Here is a 22,903-nt window from a genome sequence, read left to right as displayed (position 1 = left end):
AATTTAACAAACATTTTCTACTCGTAAAAAGCAAATTTACAGTTAATTAAATTTAAATGAAATCTAATACAAACAAATAAATTATTAATTATTGCTGCGAACTAATAGACAATATCATTTAAATTCTGAGAGCATATGTAAATCAAGTGCAAGTATCAAAATCCATGAATAAATATATAATTCCAAAAATTTATTTATCCTATGTAAATCAAGTGCAAGTATCAAAATCCATGAATAAATATATAATTCCAAAAATTTATTTATCCTATTATTCATTTATGCATTTTTATAAATTTTTTAGGATTAAATCTATCCTATTATTCACTTATGCATTTTTATAATTTTTTTAGGATTAAATCTATCCTATTATTCACTTATGCATTTTTATAATTTTTTTAGGATTAATAAGTTTTTGGAATTATATATTTATTCATGGATTTTGATACTTGCACTTGATTTACATATGCTGTCAGAATTTGAATGATATTGTAGATTAGTTCGCAGCAATAATTAATCATTTATTTATTTGCATTAAATTTCATTTAAATGTAATTAACTTTAAATTTGGTTTTTACGAATAGAGAAAATTTGTTGTACAAATATATATGTACAGGTTATGCTTTAAATTAGTATTATATAATTTTCAAACTTTTTTGCAGGGGAAAATTTAGATAAATAAAACAATATATTTAAGGCATATAATAATAGAAATAAATTATAAAACACCAAGGGTTGGAGGGAAAGTTCTGTTGTCCTATTTTAAATAGGCAGGTGATTTTTCTTGTAAATAAAAAAAACATCTGGCTAGTGAGTCAATCGGATTTTTTTTTGTTTTTTTAGCTGCTGTATAATATAAAAGGTGCCCTTTTTTACAGTTCATCATTTACTTGTAATATTTAAAGGGAAAAACATGTCCGTAGATAAAGTGCATTTACGACACTGCATTTTATATGAATTCCAAAAAGGAAGCAACGCATCCGTTGCATGTAAAAATTTATGTGCGGTATTTGGAAAAGATATTGTAAATGTTCGTACTTGTCAAAGATGGTTTAGCAAATTTCGTTCTGGGGACCTGAGCCTCAAAGAAAGTGTTCGATCTGGACGACCATCCAAGATCGATAATGATGTTTTGCGATCCATGTTGGAAAATAATCCACATTTAACAAGTCGAGAAATTGCAGAAGAGTTTGGCATTCATCATACAACTGTTGGAGATCACATTAAATCTCTTGGGTTTGTGTTAAAGCAAAGTGTTTGGGTTCCACATGAATTAACGGAAAAGAATTTGTCTGATCGTGTAAGAATATGTTCATCACATCTGATTAGACACAATGTGGAGCCGTTTTTGGACAGGCTGGTTACTGGAGATGAAAAGTGGATTCTTTACGAGAATATTAAAAGAAAAAAATCTTACTGCAAACCAGGAACATCATCAGCAACAGTTCCAAAACCAAATATCCATCAACGAAAAGTACTGCTTTGTTTGTGGTGGGACAAGAAAGGTCCAGTGTATTACGAGTTGCTGAAACAGGGAAAAAACATCAACGCGGATCTGTACTGCAATCAGCTGGATAAATTGAATGCAGCTATCAAAGAAAAAAGGCCAGCATTAGCGTCCAGAAAAGGAAAAGTGTTCCATCACTATAATGGTCACCCGCATACTGCAGTGGTGACACTACAAAAACTGAATGCGTTAGGACGGGAAATCCTTAGTCACCTGACATTGCACCCTCTGATTATTACCTGTTCAGATCTCTGCAAAATTATCTAACGGGGAAAAAATTCAAGTCTTTTTAAAGTGTTTCTAAGGCAGTTGCTGACTATTTTAACTCCATGGATGAGAACTTCTACAAAACAGGAATTTACAGGTTACCTGGAAGATGGCAACAGGTTGTAACAAATAACGGAGCATATATAATTGATTAATATTAAACACATATTTTTATAAATGATTTCAAATATTTTCTTTAAAATACGACAGAACTTTCCCTCCATCCCAATAGATCAAATTGGAACAAAAAGCTGAGAAAGTTGCAGACAGGGTGCAAAAAGCGTATGGGATTCGAACTCACGACCCCCAAAAGTAAACATTATTACCATCAGCTTTACCATTAAGCTAGTATCACTCGGGAATCTTATGCATATTTTGGCTTATATACATCAAGTAAATCAATTCTTAAAACTAAATTTTTTGGTTCTATTTCAGTGTGGCATCGTCTGAAAAATTCCCCAGAGTTTGTTCTTCAGCTTCTAGTAAATTTTTTACAAAAAACATTATCTTTTAAAGTGGATTATCGTTCCGATTGAAGTTAAACGGGCTGCTAAAAATATATTTCATGTGCTTACAAATATATGTTAGCCAAAAAGATATATTTATAAAGGGAAATACAAATTTAACATACTCCTTAATGCAGTGGAATATTTAAAAGGCTATCAAATTTGATTTATAATTAACGTTTTTAGTTTTTACCTGTTTCAAAAGAAAAAAAATAACAAATCTTTTAATCATATCTAATTTGCTATAGCAGTTTGATATAGTCAGACATTCATTTTCATTTAAAGTAAATGACTATGCAGAACGAGGGAATTTTGTCAGGACAAATTTTGCTATTTTATGGACTTGGAATTATAATTTTTGGCCGCTGATTTTCTTGAACTGAATTTCTTGGCCGCCTGGTTTTATTTGCGAACAAGTACTGTAGTTGCAGTTATCTTTTTTTTTAAATCTTTTTTTAACTGAATTCAGCTGATTGCTGACTTTTTCAGTATGCAAATTTCTCCTTATAATGTTAATTCAGCTATAATGTATTTTTTAGCAAAACATTCTTTCCCTAAGCCAGCGTTCATCGCTACTTCTGCTGCCATTAATTGTTGGTGACAACACCTGATTGCTCCTTTTTTACCACGTGACCACAACGCATCCGCAGACATACGGATAGAAGTTAAACATTGTTGAACTCCATCCGTATGTCATCCGTCACCGCACGTCGACCGGATTGCAGATGTCAAAGTGAATTCGCTCGCTGATTGGAAAACGCATAGACACCGCAACGCATACGCAGCAGTGGAAACGGGCCTTTTATTCTGGCATGCAGCGGGGAATTCCTATCCCTGCTCTTTCCAGATTCCTGAGTGAATCCCGAATCGGGCCTGACGCCTGAGAAAGTCCGTAAATAGTATTCTCCTGATGAGTTATAAGATGAGGTGGGAAAAACTTTGAAGTCCATTGCTTTTATACCATCGGATTGCATTTCAGATCACATGACAGTTTAATGTCCAGATGTAGGGTTCAAATTTGATGGGAAACTGCGCAATACATCTTACATGACGGATCTTTTTTCGTTTAGTTAAAGAATTTATTGCTCTGTTATTTTTAGAATGAAGACAGGAGTTAAAGAGCTATTAATTTATAACTTGAAAGGTTGATTTTTATATTTTACATAAGTACCGGATTCCTTCTCCTACGCTTTAAAACATGACATATATATACGATGAAAAAGAGAAAAAGACGCAGCAATTTTCATGGCTTAGCACGTAGATAGCTTAGAATGTAGATCCATATTGGGGGAAAAAAAATCTGATAGCATAGAATGTTAAAATGTTGTATCCGTAATGAATAGAAAACTTGGCAGCCGAGCAAGATTATATTAATTTTTATTCAATTAACACTTGTGACCACAATTTACTTGCTACTTTAATCATGCCTATTCAAGAACATTTATATTTTTGATACAGTTGCGATAAGAAGAGAGGCAGAAGCTAAAATGCGCGATAATACAATATGGAAGCTCACCAAGAGAAGGTTTCAGTTTAGTTTAGAAAGGTTTCCGTTCTCAAAATTTTGAGTTCAAGTTCCGAATTAGCTACGTCATCAGCGTTACGCAAGCCACATTACATACATTAATCTAGAAACTGCTTAGTTCAGAGAAGTTATTACTACGTTGAGAAAACAGAGAAGAAATACCCAAATTAAAAATGAGAAATTAAGAGGCTATTGCTAAATTAAATTAAAAAGCTGATTTACGCATTTTTTTTTCTTATATAGTATATATATATATATATATATATAGTAGAATAGAGGTCGGGTAAGGGAGGTGGGATATATATATATATATAAGTAACGAGTGAGTAGTTTCATTGCAATAACTATCTGAAAGGCAGCGGAAATGGATTCCTGTTTCTTGTCTTTGTAAGTGAACTTGCCTTTATGCGATCTTGATAAAACACGAAGTGACAAGTGTCTCTCGGGAGGGGTAAAGATCCAGGCCACATTTAACCCCAGAGAATGTATGACATTGATAATACCTAACGACAGTTTTCAAATCGACGAATCTCTCTCGGGGTAAACAGTGAAGTTAAGACTATTTTACACTTGTTATAATCTAATTAAGTGAGCTTAATGTTATGTAAATATCACTAACCTAACAGAATAATAGAATTTATTATTTGTTTTCAGGAATTAGGTGTGGCAATGGTCAGCAATACATGAACTGTGCACCAGCTTGTCGTCGGACATGCAAGAAGCCTAAGCGAGATAAGTCATGCCGGAGGCAATGCAGACCAGGATGTTACTGTCCACCTGGTACCGTGTGGCACAGGAAGAAATGTATACCATTAGATGAGTGTCCATCGTAAAAGCATTATCAGAAACTGCTTCTGTGAAGTGGTAGATGACATGTGTTTCCCATACATTTTCTTTCTCAATGCTGCCCCTCCTTCCAAGTGGATCACTTCTTCTGGTCTCAATGTTATATACAAAAGTATTCCTGCACTGCACACATGGAATACCGCAGGAAAAACAATGCAGTTTTTTAACAGCTTCGGAACACCTCAGCTGAGATTCTGCTCCTGCTTGTTCAAGAAAAAGAATTACTTCTGCTTCTATTCGGAAATAAACATCTGCTTTCTGCCTTATAACATTAAAAAGATATTCGTCACAGAATAGCACAACTGCTTCTAATGCTGAGTTTCGATAGCATAAATTATTTTGCGTACTTGCGGTAAGGCTCTAAATATTCAAATTCACCAAGCTTCTGAGGGAAATGATTAAAAATATTCCATTTTTCAGATCCACAGAAAAACTGCTTCTTTTCTCTGATAAATATGAATGTATCACGCAGGATAGCACAGCTGAACCTTTTATAAGTTCCTTATTTGAATCAATTAGTCAGAGTGGCACACATTCAAATTCTTCACTGTTCTACATGTGAATAAAAAATTCATAAATTAAACAGTTGCCAAAATGTGATACTGCTTAAGGAAGTTCAGTCTATCTGAAATTTATAGTTGTCATGTCAGCGCTTTATAAAACCATTAGACATGAAAGATCAAAAGAATGGGATAAGATTTCTTGCTGCAATCAATTCTTTTCTGTATTAACAGAGGGATAAATATTTTCAAATATGCATGTTTGTTCGAGCTTTGGCAAGATTTGATAATGTTAGACATGATTGAATTGTCGACATTTCACACAAAGATTTCATTTTTCTGAACTTCAGTAGTAGAATAAAGACTGCTTCAAAAGAAAAGGGAAAAAAAAAACTGTTAATGGGAAATCTTGGCTATGAACCAAGTGCTTCATATGAACTTTTTATTTTTCCAGCTGGTCTGGAATATCAATTTTTGGAGAAAAAATGATTCTACTGATCTCTCAATTTAATGTCAGTGTATTTGTTTATTTGCAATTAGATATTTGTTTATTCACGATTTTTGTGTTGAATTTTTTTGATAATGATGGAAACAACTTTTGTACGTTTTTAATGATAATTTCTGATATTGAGGGAAATAGATCCGTTATTTTTATTATTATTTTTAAAATTTTATGATGTTTCAATTTTGGATAGACTGTACGTTATATAATGTTTTTCTAAACATAAATTACTTGTCCTAAAGCGAAGTAAGCCATAATATTTTTTTAATATTTTAAAAATTACTTAAACTTTCACGACTTTATCATACCTAAAGTAATTATCATGATCACATAAATTAAACATAAGTATGTAATTTTACTTCTGTTATCGATTTTATCATTAAATGATTAATTAAATAATAAAAGACATTATTAGGTCTTGAAAAGTCTTTCTGATAAGCAAGAAGCATTTATTTAAATTTTATCTGTTACAACAAAATATATTTATAAAATGTTCCTTGAGCTTGTGTATAAATAGTTGTTTGTAAATGCCAGTCTTCACTTTGTGATATAGCATTTGTAAACATATTTAATTGCACTATCCCTTTACAAGCTATTATCACAGGTGAGAGATAAAGCTAATAAACTGCATTTATATGTGTACAAAGTTATCAGTTTCTACCTTTCTCGAATACATAAAAGACTAGAAAAAATCGTCTGATCATGAATTAAACACGCATAATTGAGCCTAAAGGTATATTTTATCTTTCCTCTTTTAAAAGTAAGCATGGTTTTGGAATTTTGCTGTCTGCAATTATACTCCACGACAGTAGTTCCCAAACATTTTCAGTTTGTGACATTCTTGTATCAGAATTTTTCAATAGTCAGAACGCAGTCGTAACTAACAGTTTAGTATGCAGTTAATGAAGCGAAAAAATAAAGCAAACACATATTTCAAAATCAGAAATGTACTAAACAAGTAAATAGTTTGAATATTTAATAAATGAATCATAATGAGTGAAAATGGTAAAACATTTTCCTTTGCACATGTTTTGAAAGCCTGGGGAAAAAAATTAGCTACAGCTACCTCACTTATTGTTCCATGTCGATTTTCTTTTTAGGATACATTTGATTATCACAGCTGCTGCTAAACAACGAGCTTTAACAAACATCGTATCACACATAAACTATGCATCTTTCAATCTAAAAATCAATTGGCTTTAGCATATTGTCACAACACAGTTCAACATGATTTCCTTTTACAGAAGTAAATTCAGATGGAGCTTTAGCTCTTAAAAGATCTTGAATCCATGCATAATTACTGACATTATCTCTTTGAAAGCAATTTTAAAATTAGTTTGTAAATTAATATATGCTTTTCAAAAACAGTGATATGTGCAATGTCTGTTAGATAGTTTTGCAATTAGTGTTACTACATCAGTAGTCTGATTCTAAAGCCATGTGGAGTAGGATTAATATCATTTCTATGAGTAAGTATTGAAATATCTTACTGTGTCTCTCTAATCCACCCACTGCACCTCAAGACATCATGGCACACAGTTTAGGAGCCGACAGCTTATGATTAAAATTACCTTTGAATGAGGAAGACAGTTTTGCAGTTTAATGTGAATATAATTTCTGAGTTAAACTTTCCTCATTAATGGAAACATTTACTTTAACAAGCTCTGCTTTTTCATCCCCCCAGTAAACATGCAGGATAAGTTCAATATTTTGAAAATCTTAAAATGCCATTTTTTTAAGCTAAAACTGTAAATTTTATTTTCCTTTTTCAAATAAACATGAATACTTCTTTAAGGCTAAACATATATACTTTATATTTTTATCATTAATTAGAATGTACTGTCAAAGGCTCTTGACCAAAGTATATCATACACTGAAATTCTCCATTAAATATTAATTTTCTTATATTATGACAATTTAAGAAACCCCACATCATACATGCCTTACATCAGTATATAATTTTTTATCGTACATTTAAATTCTCCATTAAATATTAATTTTCTTATATTATGACAATGTAAGCATTATGTCTTTTATCAGTATATAATTTTTTTAAAGCATACCAACATAACATAAATCCTTTTCTTGCAAATTGAGCTTTTTGTAATAAAAAAAAGAGCTTTGAGTATTTTGAATGTTTCGATTCTGATGCTTGCAATATATTGTTTTCTATTACTATTCATAAATTGCTCTTTGAGTAAACTTTGAGTTCACTACTCATTACCAGCAGAGGATGCCTTTACATGGTCTACTATAAATATAATACAGCTTTAATTGCGCTGATTACTAATAAACTTTAAAATAATTTTCATAAACTGAAAAATAAGCATGAAAGATTAAATAAAGCACATATAAAACTTTTATTTCAGCTATTTACTATACGAATACAAAACGTGCTTTATGATTATAGATACAATGCATAATGCCAATAGTACCTAATTTTTTGGCACTTTAAAGGATACTACTGAACTAATTAACTAATTAAGTAATAAAACTCAAATGACTATGTACAATAAAATTTTGAGAAAAAAAAAATAATATGATTTAATCATTATCACACATAAAAGTACACATGTATGGCAAAAAGCAGAGTTAAAAAAGTGATTGGATATTTGGATCATTTTAAAATAGGAAAATACATTTTAATTACAAAAATATTTAGTATGTTAAACAACATTCAAAAATTATTTCACTCTCATCAGAAGGGAAGGGAACTTTATTTTTGCCTGTTGTATAAAATCTACATATGAACACAAAAAAGAAATAATAATTCACACCATCATCAAAATGAATCACAATAAAATGCTATTAATTTCATACTGAAAGTTGTAATAATGTCTACAGTATTTTTCTGTCAGTAATATACTGAAATTGTGTAAATTTTGTAAGCAAAAAATTAACGTGATTAAGGTATAAAACTTCAGGAATATTATAAAATGCTAATTATCTGCAGTTAAAAAGTTGAAAATATTAACATAACAAAAATGCGCATATGAGTCATATGATATACCAGTATTACAGTATTATATGCTTTTAAGCCAAAAATATGTAGCTAGAAAAGGATCATTTCAAAACAGTAAATTGTTCTTTTAAGTAAATTTATAAATTGAACATAACAATTCTATTAGATAAATATACATATGAACACACAAAACTCCTAATATTACAAAATCCTTCTCATAAATGCATAAAGTTTTAAAATAAAATTTCTCATACTTTTAAAATAGCTGAAAATTGCTTTCTATAGTGTTGGATGGATGCTAGTAATAATATTAGGAAATATAATTTCCGCTAGTCAAAGATGAAGTCTAAATAGATTATACATTATATACAATTATTTTTTTAAATAATAATAAAAAAAAGCGAAACTGCAAACATATTAATACACAATACTTCAAGCAATATGAAATTGCAACAGCATTAATTTTTCTTTCCTTTTATTATGTTTTTAAGTAAATTTATTTATTTCATTATATTATTATATTGCATTATTATTACTGTAGAATATAGAAAATTGCAAGAGTATAAAAAATATTTCTATTTATTATATTTTTAAGTAAATTTATTTATTTCATTATTATTATTTTAATGTAGAAAATTCCAGCAGTATAAAGAAATATTTTATTATATTTTTAAAGAAATTTATTTATTTCATTATTATTCTATATTGTTATTAGAAAAGAATGCTTTAACCTGGTAAGTATTCCAGAACCATTTTTTTTAAATCACAAATAAATATACAAAAATATATGGAAATGAAAACAGTTTTCTTTTATATACATTAAAAGATGCCATATAATTGTTCAACACTGAAGCTGTATTATTCAATGTCATTTTTTTAAAGACTCAAAAGTGCCAATTATTGGGTATTTAACTCACATAATTATTTTGCTATACAAATTTACAAAATATAAACATTTTTAAAATGTTTCTAAAACCACACATCTTTCAATAGCTATACATGTTCAAAACTTTCAGTGAAATGTTAAAAAAAAGGGGGAAGACTTGAGTATTTTCTTGCACTGATTAGAACATTACCACCATCTATATAAACAGTAAGGAAATATCAATTACAGTCTATCCTACATTTATCAATAAATAACTGCTGCTGCATAAAATCGGAAAGAATTTTTGTTTTTAGAAAATTTTATTTTGAAACATAAGTTATGCTAAATTTTATAAATAAATATATCAGTTAGGCATTAAACCTCCGATGCTCTCGAACTAGCCGGTTTGCTGAAAAGATCGTTATTCATGCATAACGTTGTTTTATTGCAAGTCACACAGAATCCGAACTTAAAGAGGAAACTGAATGTGTTATTAGTCACTTCGATGGGAGTTATGAATTTTATCGAAAGAATATGGTGGTGTAGAACAAGCCATGGAGGTCATAATGTTAGACATTATTTTTTATTCTTAAATCGGAACATTTACCTGTTGTACATATGTAAAAATATTTTTCATTTTCTAAAAATAAAGTATTTTATTGGGCATACTGAATACTAAATTAATAAAAGTTATTTGTTTATTTAAAAATATTACCAATATCACATTCCTTAATTACAAAATATTATTTTCATTCTTTTGAAAAAGACAGGAACTGAAACCATAGTATAAATAAATGAACAAGGATGTAACCTAAAGAATTTTGCCAATTCAGGCTTCTTGGAGGTGGCAACAAAAATCGTGCCATTTCAGGCTTTGCTTTTCTGCAGGCCCTCAGGATGACAGCATCGTACCATTTCAAACATTTCTTTACACCTGGTAGAAAAGACACTGGAGCAGGAGAACATTGAAGAAGTAAAATTCACGTATTTTAAACTGTTATGAAGCAAAATGGGAGCGAAACAAGATAAACTGAGAAAAGGAAGCTTTCTTAAAATGCATAAAGAACAATTATTTCATCCAAAAAAGAAGATATATTATTTGTTTTAATACCATATAATTAAATCTTCGGCAGATAGGTGTAAAAAATCCGTTTTCTTAAATATGGCTTAATACTCTCCGCTGCGATGAATGTTACTTTTGTAAAATGATGAATCTATTTTATTAAAAACTGTGATAGCAGCATTATTTAATAGAGAATTAATGCTAGCCAAATTTTTAAATGTTTTTAAGTGTCCAATTTTCAAAATATTTTAGCCTCGTTTACTTTTTAGAAATCTACATGATCCTATTTCAGGATAATAATAATACTGAATTGTAATTAAATTTTGAAAAATCTTGTTTTCTAAATTAAGTGTAATCACCAATGTCTTTAGTGATTTATTTAAGAGTGTCTAAAATAAGTTTAAAGGTGAAGCGTCATTGTGACATCATTACACATATTTCATGTGACCTTCTATCTCGCCTTTGAATTACATGTTGGCCCCAAATGAAAAGGCTGAAATAGAAACTGTTCTTTTATCTATCCTATCAAGAAAGTCCAAAATGGCAAGATTTGAAGGGGGGGGGAGAAAAAAAGAAGAGTCTAAAATGGGACATAACCAAAAGAATGGCATATGAGATGACAATATTGAGTATCTTCATACCTATAATTACTTTAGCACGTAATAAAGCAATATTGCAGAGTTTATAATAGCAGAGAGATATACTAATTCTGAACATCTCATTAAAAGGACATATTGCAGTGTATTATTTGGTTACAAAACAATGAAAACAATAAACAAAAATCTATCACATATAATAGGAACATTTAGCAGCAAAAATTTTAATATATGAAGTAAAACAATAAATATGTTAGCCTTTCAACCACGCTGTTAATATTGACTTATTATTTTCCTTTAAAACAGAATATAAATATATTTTACATGACTAGTTAATATAAAATCAATGCACAAACTGAACAGTACAAATAATAATTCATAACACATTTTCTGATCTTCCACAATAAGACAATTTAAAAGTAAATAACAAATTTTATGCATAACAGCATGATCAAACTAGTTAAGCTGTAGTGAACTAAATCGATTATTTATATTTCAACATTAACAGCAAAACAAAATATGTTTACTTTTTTCTTCTGTTTAATGTATTTTGACTACTTCATACATTTTGCTATTACTAACTGATTGTCAGAGCACAAATATTAGGAATAAATGCATAGGATCGATAATAATTTGGTATTTATATAATTTTTTAAAATGCCATACTGAAATTATTAACATTTAAAACAAATGATGAAGTAAGCTGGTAAAAGAATTTGTTCTTGGTGATTTTTTTAAAAATAACACTAACAGATACGTTAAGAAAAAAGAAAGATCTTTTAAATTAAACTGAACATATTTTAAAATTAAAACTCAAAAGATACTGTAAAAAATTTATTGCTAAATGCAAACTAAATAGCATGAAACAGTTCATATCGAGCTAGTATACATGTAATTCAAAAAGCACCTACCTACCTTATGTTAGACTTTCAAAATAACAACATGGAATGTTGCCTTAAATATGGACATTGGTTGAAACATTTAGTTTTTTTTTTCTTTCTTTCTTGTGAAATACGAGGAGAATAAAAAGGTGACACGTTGATGAAAAAATTTCGAATGCAATTAGAGAAGATCAAAAATTTATTCATACCTATCAAACATTAGGGTAGAATTTTAACTTAATTTGAATTAATAGCATAAAAACTACATAATAAAACACAAACTTGTGTTAGGTAAAAAATAAATTATAAGATTTCGTTTAATGTTAGTGATCAATGGAAATAAGAATCGCACATTTATTTCCATATTTTTCGTAAGCATACCTACATTCTGAAAAACCTATTAATGCTTTTATCATCATGAATTTCAAAAAACAAAAAAAAAAAAACAAAAAAAAAAAAAAACTCAATATATTATTTTAAAGAACATGTTAAAAATTAGATTAAATCAAACAACTCAGCTACTTCTATCAAGAACAGAAAAAGTATCATAGGAAGATTGAATACCATATTTAACTCTCCGATATAAAAAACCCTATATTACTTACACTTCTCCAGATATAAACAAACTTAATCAATTTCAAATGAGAAATAAAAAGAAATTTTCTGATTTTTGCACATGCCAGAATGGCAAAACTAGAGACGAGAAGCATACTTTATAATGGACAAGAATAAGTAAGCTTTGGATTCAAGATCGTAGAGAGAATAATATATAATAAGTATTCAAATGTACACAATTATAGCATCTTCCTGAAAAGCTGGATTAGTAATTACATATTTACGCAACCACCGTGCCACATTTGAAAAATTTTACGCACGGAAAAACACTGACTGTCTCATATTTAAAAGAAGTATCTGATGTCACCACGATTTCCTTATATGCCTATTAAATGCACACATTTTTTTGCTGCACTTAATTTAAACTCATTTCCTCGATGAAATTCATTAGAGAATATTTCTGATTTAATCAATTCAGTTCTCACTTGGCGGCAAGGCAAAAATACAGAAAACTCAATCTTTATTCAAAATTCTAAAGAAAAATCTAAAAACAGGTAAAAAAAAAATTTACAATTAAAATTAGAGTTTCTACACAAAAACAAGCAATTCGGCCAGCAGGCAGGAAGACAAAATTTTCGGTGCACAAAATTGAAAGTTAATTTTTGGCCATGCAGAAAGACACTGAAGTTGCTGCGCCAACTCATTTAATTCACTATTCTAGTACGAATTTCAAATGTAAAGAAATGGCGGCCTCGTTAAGCATAGCGCCACTTAAACTTTTAAATTGTTAATAATTCTACAACTATTAAATGCAAATAAACTAAGGGCATAAAACCTTAGCCTGATCATACGAACAATATAATTCAATCACTTTTTAAGCAAAAAATGCACAGTTTACCAATATATAAGAACAAAAGAATTGGCCTCATCAAAGCGATTAAGAGTGGCATATATATGATAAATAAAACCAAATATATATATATATATATAGCATATATGTCTTTATTTTGGACTGAGTATTAATTGTGACTTATGGTTTGGATCTAGCAAATAATTTGCTGCTTACTTGGAAGCAAGATGAAACACTCTCTATTAATTTAGTTGTTGTTAATTGATGGTGATTGGTTTATCCTCTTGATAAGTCGATTAATCTGCAATCAATGACAATAGCTACTCTTTCAATACTTAAAATATTTACTTTTGGTTTTAATATTTTTGCTATTAAAGATTTTTCTTATTAAATTTTATGTTTTTAAACAAGTAGATTGAAATTACTATTTAAAATACTAATTTAAATTCTGACTTATTTTTTTTTTTAAATTCCTGGTTTTAAATTGAATTTGTGTTCCTTGGAGATGGTATACGGAAAATTTACTTAAAATTATTGGTTTATTACTTTGCAGCTTTAGTGCAAGATCATAGGCTTTAATTTACTTTTAATTATTTTATTTTGAATTTATATATATAAATGTTTGGTGCTGCCGATTGCAGCGAAAAAGGAAGGTGTATAACAACATGTTATAACAGTCCCATATACAAAATTTCAATGCTCTACGGCTAATCTTTTTGAGTTATGCAGATACGTACGTACGTACAGACGTCATGGAAAAATTCACTTCTGAATCCATTTTAAATACAATTTAGAATCTGTTTTGGGGGGAAAAAAGTGCAGATGTCACGCAAAAACATCATTCAAATGGATTCGAGCGCGGTCAAAGTGGATATTTTCGTGAAATATGATACCTGAAATTTTTCGCGATTATAGTACTTCCTTAACTTCACATAAGGAAGTAAAAATTTATTACACACAGATTTTACGTTTCAACTATGTATTTTATTAAAAAAATATCAATATACTTTTTATAAGCGGTCTTTTGATTCGTTTGTTCTGGCGAAAATTTCGCGACGATCATTTTGAGAAGAGATTTGAAATTATTGTTTCTTTAGGAATTTTACAACAAAATACTGTATTCCTGCAGAAACTTTACCAGACTTTCTTCCAACGCAGGCAAATCTCACAAGCACATATTTTAAAATTTAGTTTAAGACAAAAAATAATCATCACTTGTCCATAAAAAGCGTTGAAATTTAAAAATAAAAAAAAGGGGGGACACCAAAATGCCCACGTTTCGGCTGCTAAATTGAAGAATTTTCGTGTGCTTGGTTGCCTGAAGAATTGATATGTATGTGGTTGCTAATGTTTGGCTCATTAATGAAAGTTTTGTGATTTCTACTAAGTTGTAGTTGTGATAATATGGCAGTACTCAATAATTTGTTACATATTAAAAAATAACAGATAAAAGTATGAGAAAAGGAACTCTAGACCTGATTACTAATTCTTTCATGTGTTGCAAATACTTTGTCGTATCCTTGCTTTGAAAGTACGGCTGCAAGGAAATTAACTAGTAAGAGAATTTGGTAAAACTTCTAACTAAAATACTTGGAATCTATTAATTACAAGTAAAAGAGGTGTCGATGGCAAAATATTAAAACTGGAAGTTACAATAATTGACAGAATTAAAAATATAAGCTATTCTATCTATTTTGTATTTTTTAATGAAAAAAATATTAAATTTACTTAAATTCAAGAACACTGTCTGTTATCACACATATTTAAATTATTTACTCGCTATTCCCATCTCATTTTTTAATAATTTTATCATCCAAAATTCAAGATGAGAAAATTATAGGAATAATTTAATTTCCATAACAAATGAAAAGTAAAAACACAACAAATGAAAAGTATTCAAGGATAAATTACCGGTAAGTCTTCACAATATGATTTAAAAGAAACCTACATTTCAACATTTCAATAAAAATATATAGTAATATTAACATTACAATACCAAATAAAATATCTTCATTTCTACTTCTCTATATCCTTACTTTCACCTGCTCTCAGATTGTTGTCCACTGCTACTCCCTAGGCCTCAAATCATTTAATGTTGCTGGAACTGCTGCCTGTGCCGTATGGCTGAAGTTTGTAGGTCGTTGCCATAGTCACTGTTCAATCTGTTTTTTAACACAAAAACATTATATATTCCCCTTTTCTTGAAGCTCTTCACTATTACTGCTTCATTAATCAGAGTCCATTCATCCAAAATCCAAGAGCAAATAAATCGATAAGATAAAAACAATTCACTAACTGGACGAATTCCTTTCAAAATTTAGGAGAGCACACTTTCTGAACGCCTCGAAAAAGTTGAAAATTAAGTGAATACTTAAATTTTCAACCTTTCACACTAGGAAAAATATGCTAGTAAATACAGTAAATCTTTAGTTGTCATTGCCTACTCTCTCTATACTTACATGCTTATTTATAATACATTAAAAGAGAAAATTATTGCATATAAACAGCTTTTTTTATATTTTTATACCATGTATTTAAATAAAAAAATATAAGAATATAATCAATAATTACATTTTAACATTTATTATATTCGGATTATTAGGGCACAATATTTATTAAAAAGAACAGTTAGGAGAAAATTAAAGAGTGCATATGTCTGCAAGTGATAAATAAACAGTTTATCAAGAGCATACAGATTTCTCTTTATATAAGTAATCTAAGATACAGTAGGCATAACAGGTAGTAATGGAAACAACAGTAGAAGAAAATTATGAAAGAGAAAGAAATTAAGTCTACAGTATAAATTACCAGACAGTTGAAAAGCTGTTAATGAGGGTATAGTAAAAATAAATAAAATAAAAAAAAAATGAAATTTTCTTCCAAAACAAGAACTAAAATTATAACTCATAGTTTTAAGATAAAAAAATGAATGAAATAAATATGAGTTACGGAGGAAATGAAAAGTACACAGAAAACTACACTTCAAAAAAACTTTTTTTTAAATGATTATAAAATATTCACTATAGCATTCCATGCTCACTTTTTTTACTTGTAAGTTAAAAAAAGAAAGTTTTTCCCCTCTTTTTTACATGTAGTAAATGAAAATGTGTAATAAAAACAAAAATCAACAGATCAATCAAATAGTGCTATATTTCATCAACGGATGATTTCATGAGAGCAATTTTGAGTATATCCTGTTAACACTACAGAAATTAATTTTTAAAGCTGTTATTAAAAAAGAATAGTCACAAATTTTTATAGCACAAACAGTTTTAATATTTTAACTAATATAAATAATTAATACAAATAAGTATTTTATATTACATATATGCACAAAAATATCTATAAACTTTTATAGTACAAACAATTTTAGGTATTTTAAACTAATACAAATAACTATTACAAACAGGTATTTAATATTACATATAAACTATTTAAATCTAAGTACATAAGCTACAGAATTAAGTATGATATGTTTCAATAAAAACAAATCTATAAATATGAAACTAATTAATTTTTAAAGGAATAACATAATGTTGCCATATTTAAGAATACATATACTGTCAATATCTATCTTTTCATAGATGTTTCTAACATAAAAAAAAGAAAAATCTCTTTCTAAATCTGAAATTTTTACTTTGATAGATCATCATTTTGAATGCAAGAGGAAGGGGGAATAGCACAGACAGGATTTATATGACTTCATCAGAAATATTGAATTATAATAGCTGAACTCAAATAAAAATAATGCTGTCAAAATTCATTAAAGACTGTTCACAATGGATTAAAATTGCTTTTTATATCATATTCCCACAACAATGCATTATTATGCAATATATAATAATAAAAGATCATAAAAAAGTAATAAAAGAAAACCTGCAGACTCATTTTGACTGTGACAATTCCACATTCTAAACGTAATGGCATTTTTAGCCTTGTAGAGCATACTCTATATTTACACTTTTATTTATGAATCAGTTACCCGTTAGAATCATTACAAGAAACTTTCTTCAGAAAACATCAAAATAATAATAATAATAATAATAAAAAGAGTACTATAGCAAGACAAAATATTGAACAATTTTTCAAAGCTGGGGGGGGGGGGAGGGTATTATTATGTATTTAGAATGTTTGTCAAAACTATTGACTTTCATAAGACTCTAAAATAATAATGTATTTACAAATGAAACCCAGAAGGACAACAGTTTTACGCATAACATATACATGGAGGTAACAAAAGATAACTAAAACAATGAGAAATAAAGAATCTCAAAAAATGAATCCCTATTTATTCTATATTTCTTCTTCTTCTTTTTTTATACTCTCTCTCTCCATTTCTACTATTTTCATTAATGCTAATTTAAATTAATTATGATAAGATGATAAAAGTGTTAGTAATATCCAGATATGTAAAATGAAAAATAATTGAAAACTAATCCCTTTCCATTGGATAAATGGAAACTTTATTATGAAAAAGAATTATATAACCTCAAATCATGAAAATAATAATTTACAAAATATGTTATACCCATATTAAATAAAATCTCAATACACCAATTTATTACAATCTTATTTTAAAACACTGTGCACATGTAAAACCCCTTCCAGCCCCCCAAAACTAAAATTACACTTGTAGTTATTTCTAAACATGCATATATATATATAAATTACTTTCAGCTAATTCTGAAGCTACACATATTCAGAAGTTAGGTATAAAACACTGTTTTTAGTGTTATTTGCACTGAAATGAAAACTTTTTTTTCAGCAAATTAATAATATATTAATAGCTTCTCCCTTCATTTTATAAAATAAATAAATCTGCATTAAACTTCATTTTTGTTCCCTAAATTTCAAATATTACACAAATTAACTTGCATTATTGTTCTACCTTAGGAATGTCATCATATCACATATTATTAATGATTCAACACATCGGCATATAGCCTTTGATGTTAAAATATATTAAACTATAAATTTATTACTATTTTTCTTGTAGCTTTAAATATCAAGTAAACAGTATTCAAAGAAATATTGAATAAATTGCATGACTAAATGGATTAACAAGTTAAATTAATATTTTAGAATGTAGGCTAGAAGTTTAACTGAAACTAATTAAATAAATAACCTGACAAAATAAATGAAATCACTGACATCTTCAATTAGATATGATGATAATAATATGTAAGTAATAACTTAGAAATAATAATTTTGAAGAAAAGATGAAGATACTTGCAGTCATGGTCAGTGATAACTGAATGCTGATGCCCACCCCCAAAAGGGGAGAAAGCAGGCATGGAGGCCAGCTTAACATTTCTTTTATTCAGAAAAAGTGTAATACGCACACCCATTCATGAAAAACTACATCAGCACTTTTTAGATTTTTTAAGGATATTTAAGGATGGAGAAGCAGCTGTTAACAAGTTAGCAGCAGTGAAGCAAGAGAAAGAATACAACCTGTTCAAGAAAAAATGCTTGCTTTAGAACAGTATTAGGTCAAATATGTTCCCATATGATGATTTTAGGTTTTGGTTCCCAAACTGGAAATTATTATTGATTGAATGGTTATGTAAGGGTCTGTGTCATTAACATTATATAGGAATCATTTGGCAGTAATTAATTTTGATATGATGCATTTAAAACGATTTATTATAAGCAGTTACTATTTTTAAGAACAAAAAGGCAAGACAAACCAATTAAAAAAAAGCTATAAAATTTATAAGCACTTACAATTTAAAAAACAAATTGTGATACTTGGATTCAAATTCTAATAGTAACGGATTCTTTAAAAGTTAACAGACATATCTGGCTAGTTCAGTGTTTGACTGAAAATGTATGTGATAGTTTTTAACCCCTCAATGCAAAAATAAAAATTCAGAAAAAGGCCTTTTCCCAGCTAATTTTTCAATTCTTTATTTTAACTCAACTTCTTTTAATCTCATTTTTTATTTTAACTCAAAACTGTAGCGGATATATTCTGTAGTATTCATGTCTTAAAAAAAAAAAAAAATCTTGAAAATATTTACTCAGGTGCATGGAAATAACTTAATTCAGTTTATCGGAGTTAACTTGTAGAATGCAATAAGTGGTTTATAAAACAGAAAGAGAGAGTGAAATTGCACATCAAAATGTAATGAAACACTGTTCAATAACTTATTTATATTTTTAAATATATATATATATAATGAAATAGTTACATAGTACTTATAAACAAATATCTCTTTTTACACAGAAATAATAAAAAACAAGCAAGTTCCTGTGTCATTCCAAAATACAATATTAATCATGTCATGCCTGCACTAAATTAGTTGCAAATTTCTGAACTAGAATTCTCATCAAAGATTAATAAACCAAATGAAAGATCTTCAATCATTCATGACCAAAAAATTTTAATGACAGATTTTTTTAAAAAATATACATGTGCATGTTTGTGCATGTGTCCACACATGCACAAACATATACATAAAATCTTATTTCCATTAAGTTTAGCCAACTATTTCATTTTATTTTGAAATTAATTTTGTTACAGTGACTATCAGATATATCAAACACAAGCAAAAGGAAAAAAAAAAAAAAAAAAAAAATTGAAGGCAATTTTCATTAAATAACACAGATGAAATCTGCAAGTAGAAAACCCACAACTGAGCTGGGAAGGAAACTTCATGCAGACACTCAAGATCTGAATATCACCATCAAAATTTTCTATTGCACAATTTTAATAAATATAAATATCACACATTTGGTTAAGCATGAATAAAAGACTTAAAACAACATATTTATTATATACAGAAACAAAATACATCATTTAATGAAACAACTATGCACAGAATATTTACTGTCTGAAATAATGCAACAAACATTTTCAGTTTTTTTTACTTAGTATACACTAACACAAAATTAAAAAAATTAAACTACGCACTTGAAGATTTTACTTTTTAAAGATAAAGCCATAAAAAATGTTATATGAATATGAATAAAATTTCATGCTCTTATTTATTCTAAAATTAAAAAAAAAAAAAAAAAAAAAAAAAAAAAAAAAAGCCTTATGTAAGGAAGTCTCCTCTCCTGAACAAGTCAACAAATAGAAAATTTTATTGTTATACTGGCATGTATCATATAAAAAAAAAATAATAATAATTTCTTATTTTACAGTTTGTACTAAACTACTTACACTTAAAAATTCAAATTTTCTTAAAATCTACCATTTTGTATTAGTATTCAATATTAATTGTAGAATGCAATTTAATTGGTTAAAATGGAACCGTAACGCATTATGGATTTTTGTTTCATTATTTATTTTTAAAAATTCTCTTGGTTTTGAAGCATTTTGGATATTTTACAATATCATACCAGCTGAAACTTTTTGCCACAATTAATACAATCATGTCAACAAAATAAAATTCCTCACATTTTATTGAAATAGCTGCCTATTTAAATTTAAAAATAAAATCACATAAATTTAATAAAACAAACGTTTAACTTTCTTTGGTATCAACAGCACAGAAAAAGACATGAATGGAAAAGAATAAAAGTGAATAATTTCCCTAAAACGAGCTACTTAAAAATTCATTCTTCACACATTTTAATGTTTTGCTAAGTCTGCCCAAGTTCTACATATGGTTTTCACACATTATGAGAAATAACTTAAACATTGTTCTATGAAAATGAAAAATGATGATAAAAATTCAGATCAATACACGGAAGCAAAGAACAAACAGCAGTTAAAAAAAAATTAATTTCTCAGAACCTAACTGAAAGAATGCAATAAAATATAACACTAGTTACAAATTACCAAAAGCAGCAATGGAAAAAAGTTACGGAATTTGTTCAAATAATTAGCCTTTATAAAATATCACATATGCTTCCCAGGCTGAACTTCATTTGTTTCCTGTTAACATTCATTAGGCAATGATAAAAATAAAAATCAAAGTTACACAATGATCAACAGATTTAAACTAAATACATATATGTTAATGCATACCTGCAAAGTTATAAACTCATTGTTTCTATGCTTACATAATATATATTCAGATTATCAAAGATTGATTTTTTTAAAACTTACAATAAGTTTTAAATGTTTATGAATCTTACAAAAGTTTCAAAAGGAGCTTTAAGTTTCTTAAGAGTTTCAAAAATGCTCTTTACAACTGATTATGTTCTTTCCTGTAACTGAAGACATGAAAAGAAATACTGCACTGAACAAAATCCAGGTTTCATCACCTTTTCATTAACAAACAGAATTTTAATCCATGTATTAAATAAACTTCTGGGATTTAATTCAAGATAAACAAAATTCATTTGAACATCACTCTTAGTAATAACAATTAATCAGTTATTATTCACAAACATTTCTATACACATGAAAAATATCAATTAAAAAAATTAATACAATGAGACCCCAAGCAATTATTAAGAAAATTAAATCATGTACAAACAAAATTTTAAAAAAATTTGAAAATGTAAAAGATTAATGAAGTTTGATAAACTTGTTATCTTAGATTTTATAAATATTCATGAAAACTCAAAATCAAATAGAGAGAGAAATTTATTGTTAACTTACAGCTATTTCATTCAACAAAAGTATTCAAACAAATCCGGCTTTCAAGAGAATGTCTTTTCATTTCAGGAGTGAAAAAAACTTTGGTATGTTTCATGCACTTGAGTTTTGCATTAAAACTTTTATCAAAAACATGAACCCAAATATACTTTTCTTCACATCATTAAGTTCTTTTCTCAAATGACTGAAATACTTCATAACAATATATTTTATTCTATATAAAATTAGAACAGGAATAAGATGAAGCTCAGCCTTTTCACATTTAAATTGTTGGCAAAATATTAACAATATATATATATATATATAGGACAATGGAACATACAACAGCAAACAATCAATATCATACACATACACATTTATGAAGTATGCAAACAGTAAGGCAGCCCATGGCACTTAAAAAGTGAAAAGTCACAGTACTGATTTTACAAAACAGTTTTTCTCCCTGATGTTTTTAAGTTAAAATTCAGGTACCCACAACTAAAAGCATATTTCTGTGCTATGGTCAACATAAAATGATCTATTCAAAAAAAATTTTTAAGTAAATATCTCCCCCTTCAGAAATAAAGAATTAATTTTAGCATTATTTCATACATATTCTTACAGATCTATAAATGATCCTGTACAAAAAGTGTAGTCTAAAGTGTTCAGTTGAACAGAGGAAGATTATAGAAGTTATAACCTTGCCTGCCTTTAACAGCACAGTACACATAAACCACATGGTAAGCTGGAAGAAAAGAAAATAAAGTTTACAAGTAGAAATAAAACTACTATATTTTTCAATTAATAAATACAAAAAAATGCATTAATATTAGGTAAAAAAAAAAAAAAAAAAAAAAAGAGTTATATTTTTATAACTAAATATACTTTTATAATGACACTTTTATTGTTTTAACTGCACTTCTGAACCATGTGACCATTATTACCTGG

General features: G+C 28.1%; 2 protein-coding genes across 6 annotated transcripts in view; one reads left to right on the top strand and one right to left on the bottom strand.

Annotated features, from left to right (window-relative positions):
- The window catches only part of LOC118198163 (BMP-binding endothelial regulator protein-like), a 256,469-nt gene extending 250,173 nt beyond the window's left edge, over nucleotides 1-6,296 (top strand). For all 5 annotated transcript variants that reach the window (XM_085820555.1, XM_085820556.1, XM_085820554.1 and 2 more), the window contains one exon: nucleotides 4,457-6,296. In XM_085820555.1, coding sequence (XP_085676681.1) covers nucleotides 4,457-4,635 — 179 coding nt within the window. In that variant the 3' untranslated portion in view covers nucleotides 4,636-6,296. The remainder of the gene's footprint in view (nucleotides 1-4,456) is intronic.
- Nucleotides 6,297-7,991: 1,695 nt separating this feature from the next.
- LOC118198162 (uncharacterized) overlaps nucleotides 7,992-22,903 on the bottom strand; it is a 51,707-nt gene continuing 36,795 nt past the window's right edge. The window contains exon 6 of the mRNA XM_035369776.2: nucleotides 7,992-22,700. Within this exon, the coding sequence (XP_035225667.1) occupies nucleotides 22,621-22,700 (80 nt within the window). The 3' untranslated portion in view covers nucleotides 7,992-22,620. The remainder of the gene's footprint in view (nucleotides 22,701-22,903) is intronic.

Source organism: Stegodyphus dumicola, chromosome 7 (genome assembly GCF_044657685.1).
Source record: "Stegodyphus dumicola isolate Sdum_Otavi_A_Nest chromosome 7, ASM4465768v1".
Lineage (NCBI taxonomy): Eukaryota > Metazoa > Arthropoda > Arachnida > Araneae > Eresidae > Stegodyphus > Stegodyphus dumicola.
Note: the sequence above shows the minus strand (reverse complement) of the source record. Positions and strands in the feature narration are given on the sequence as shown.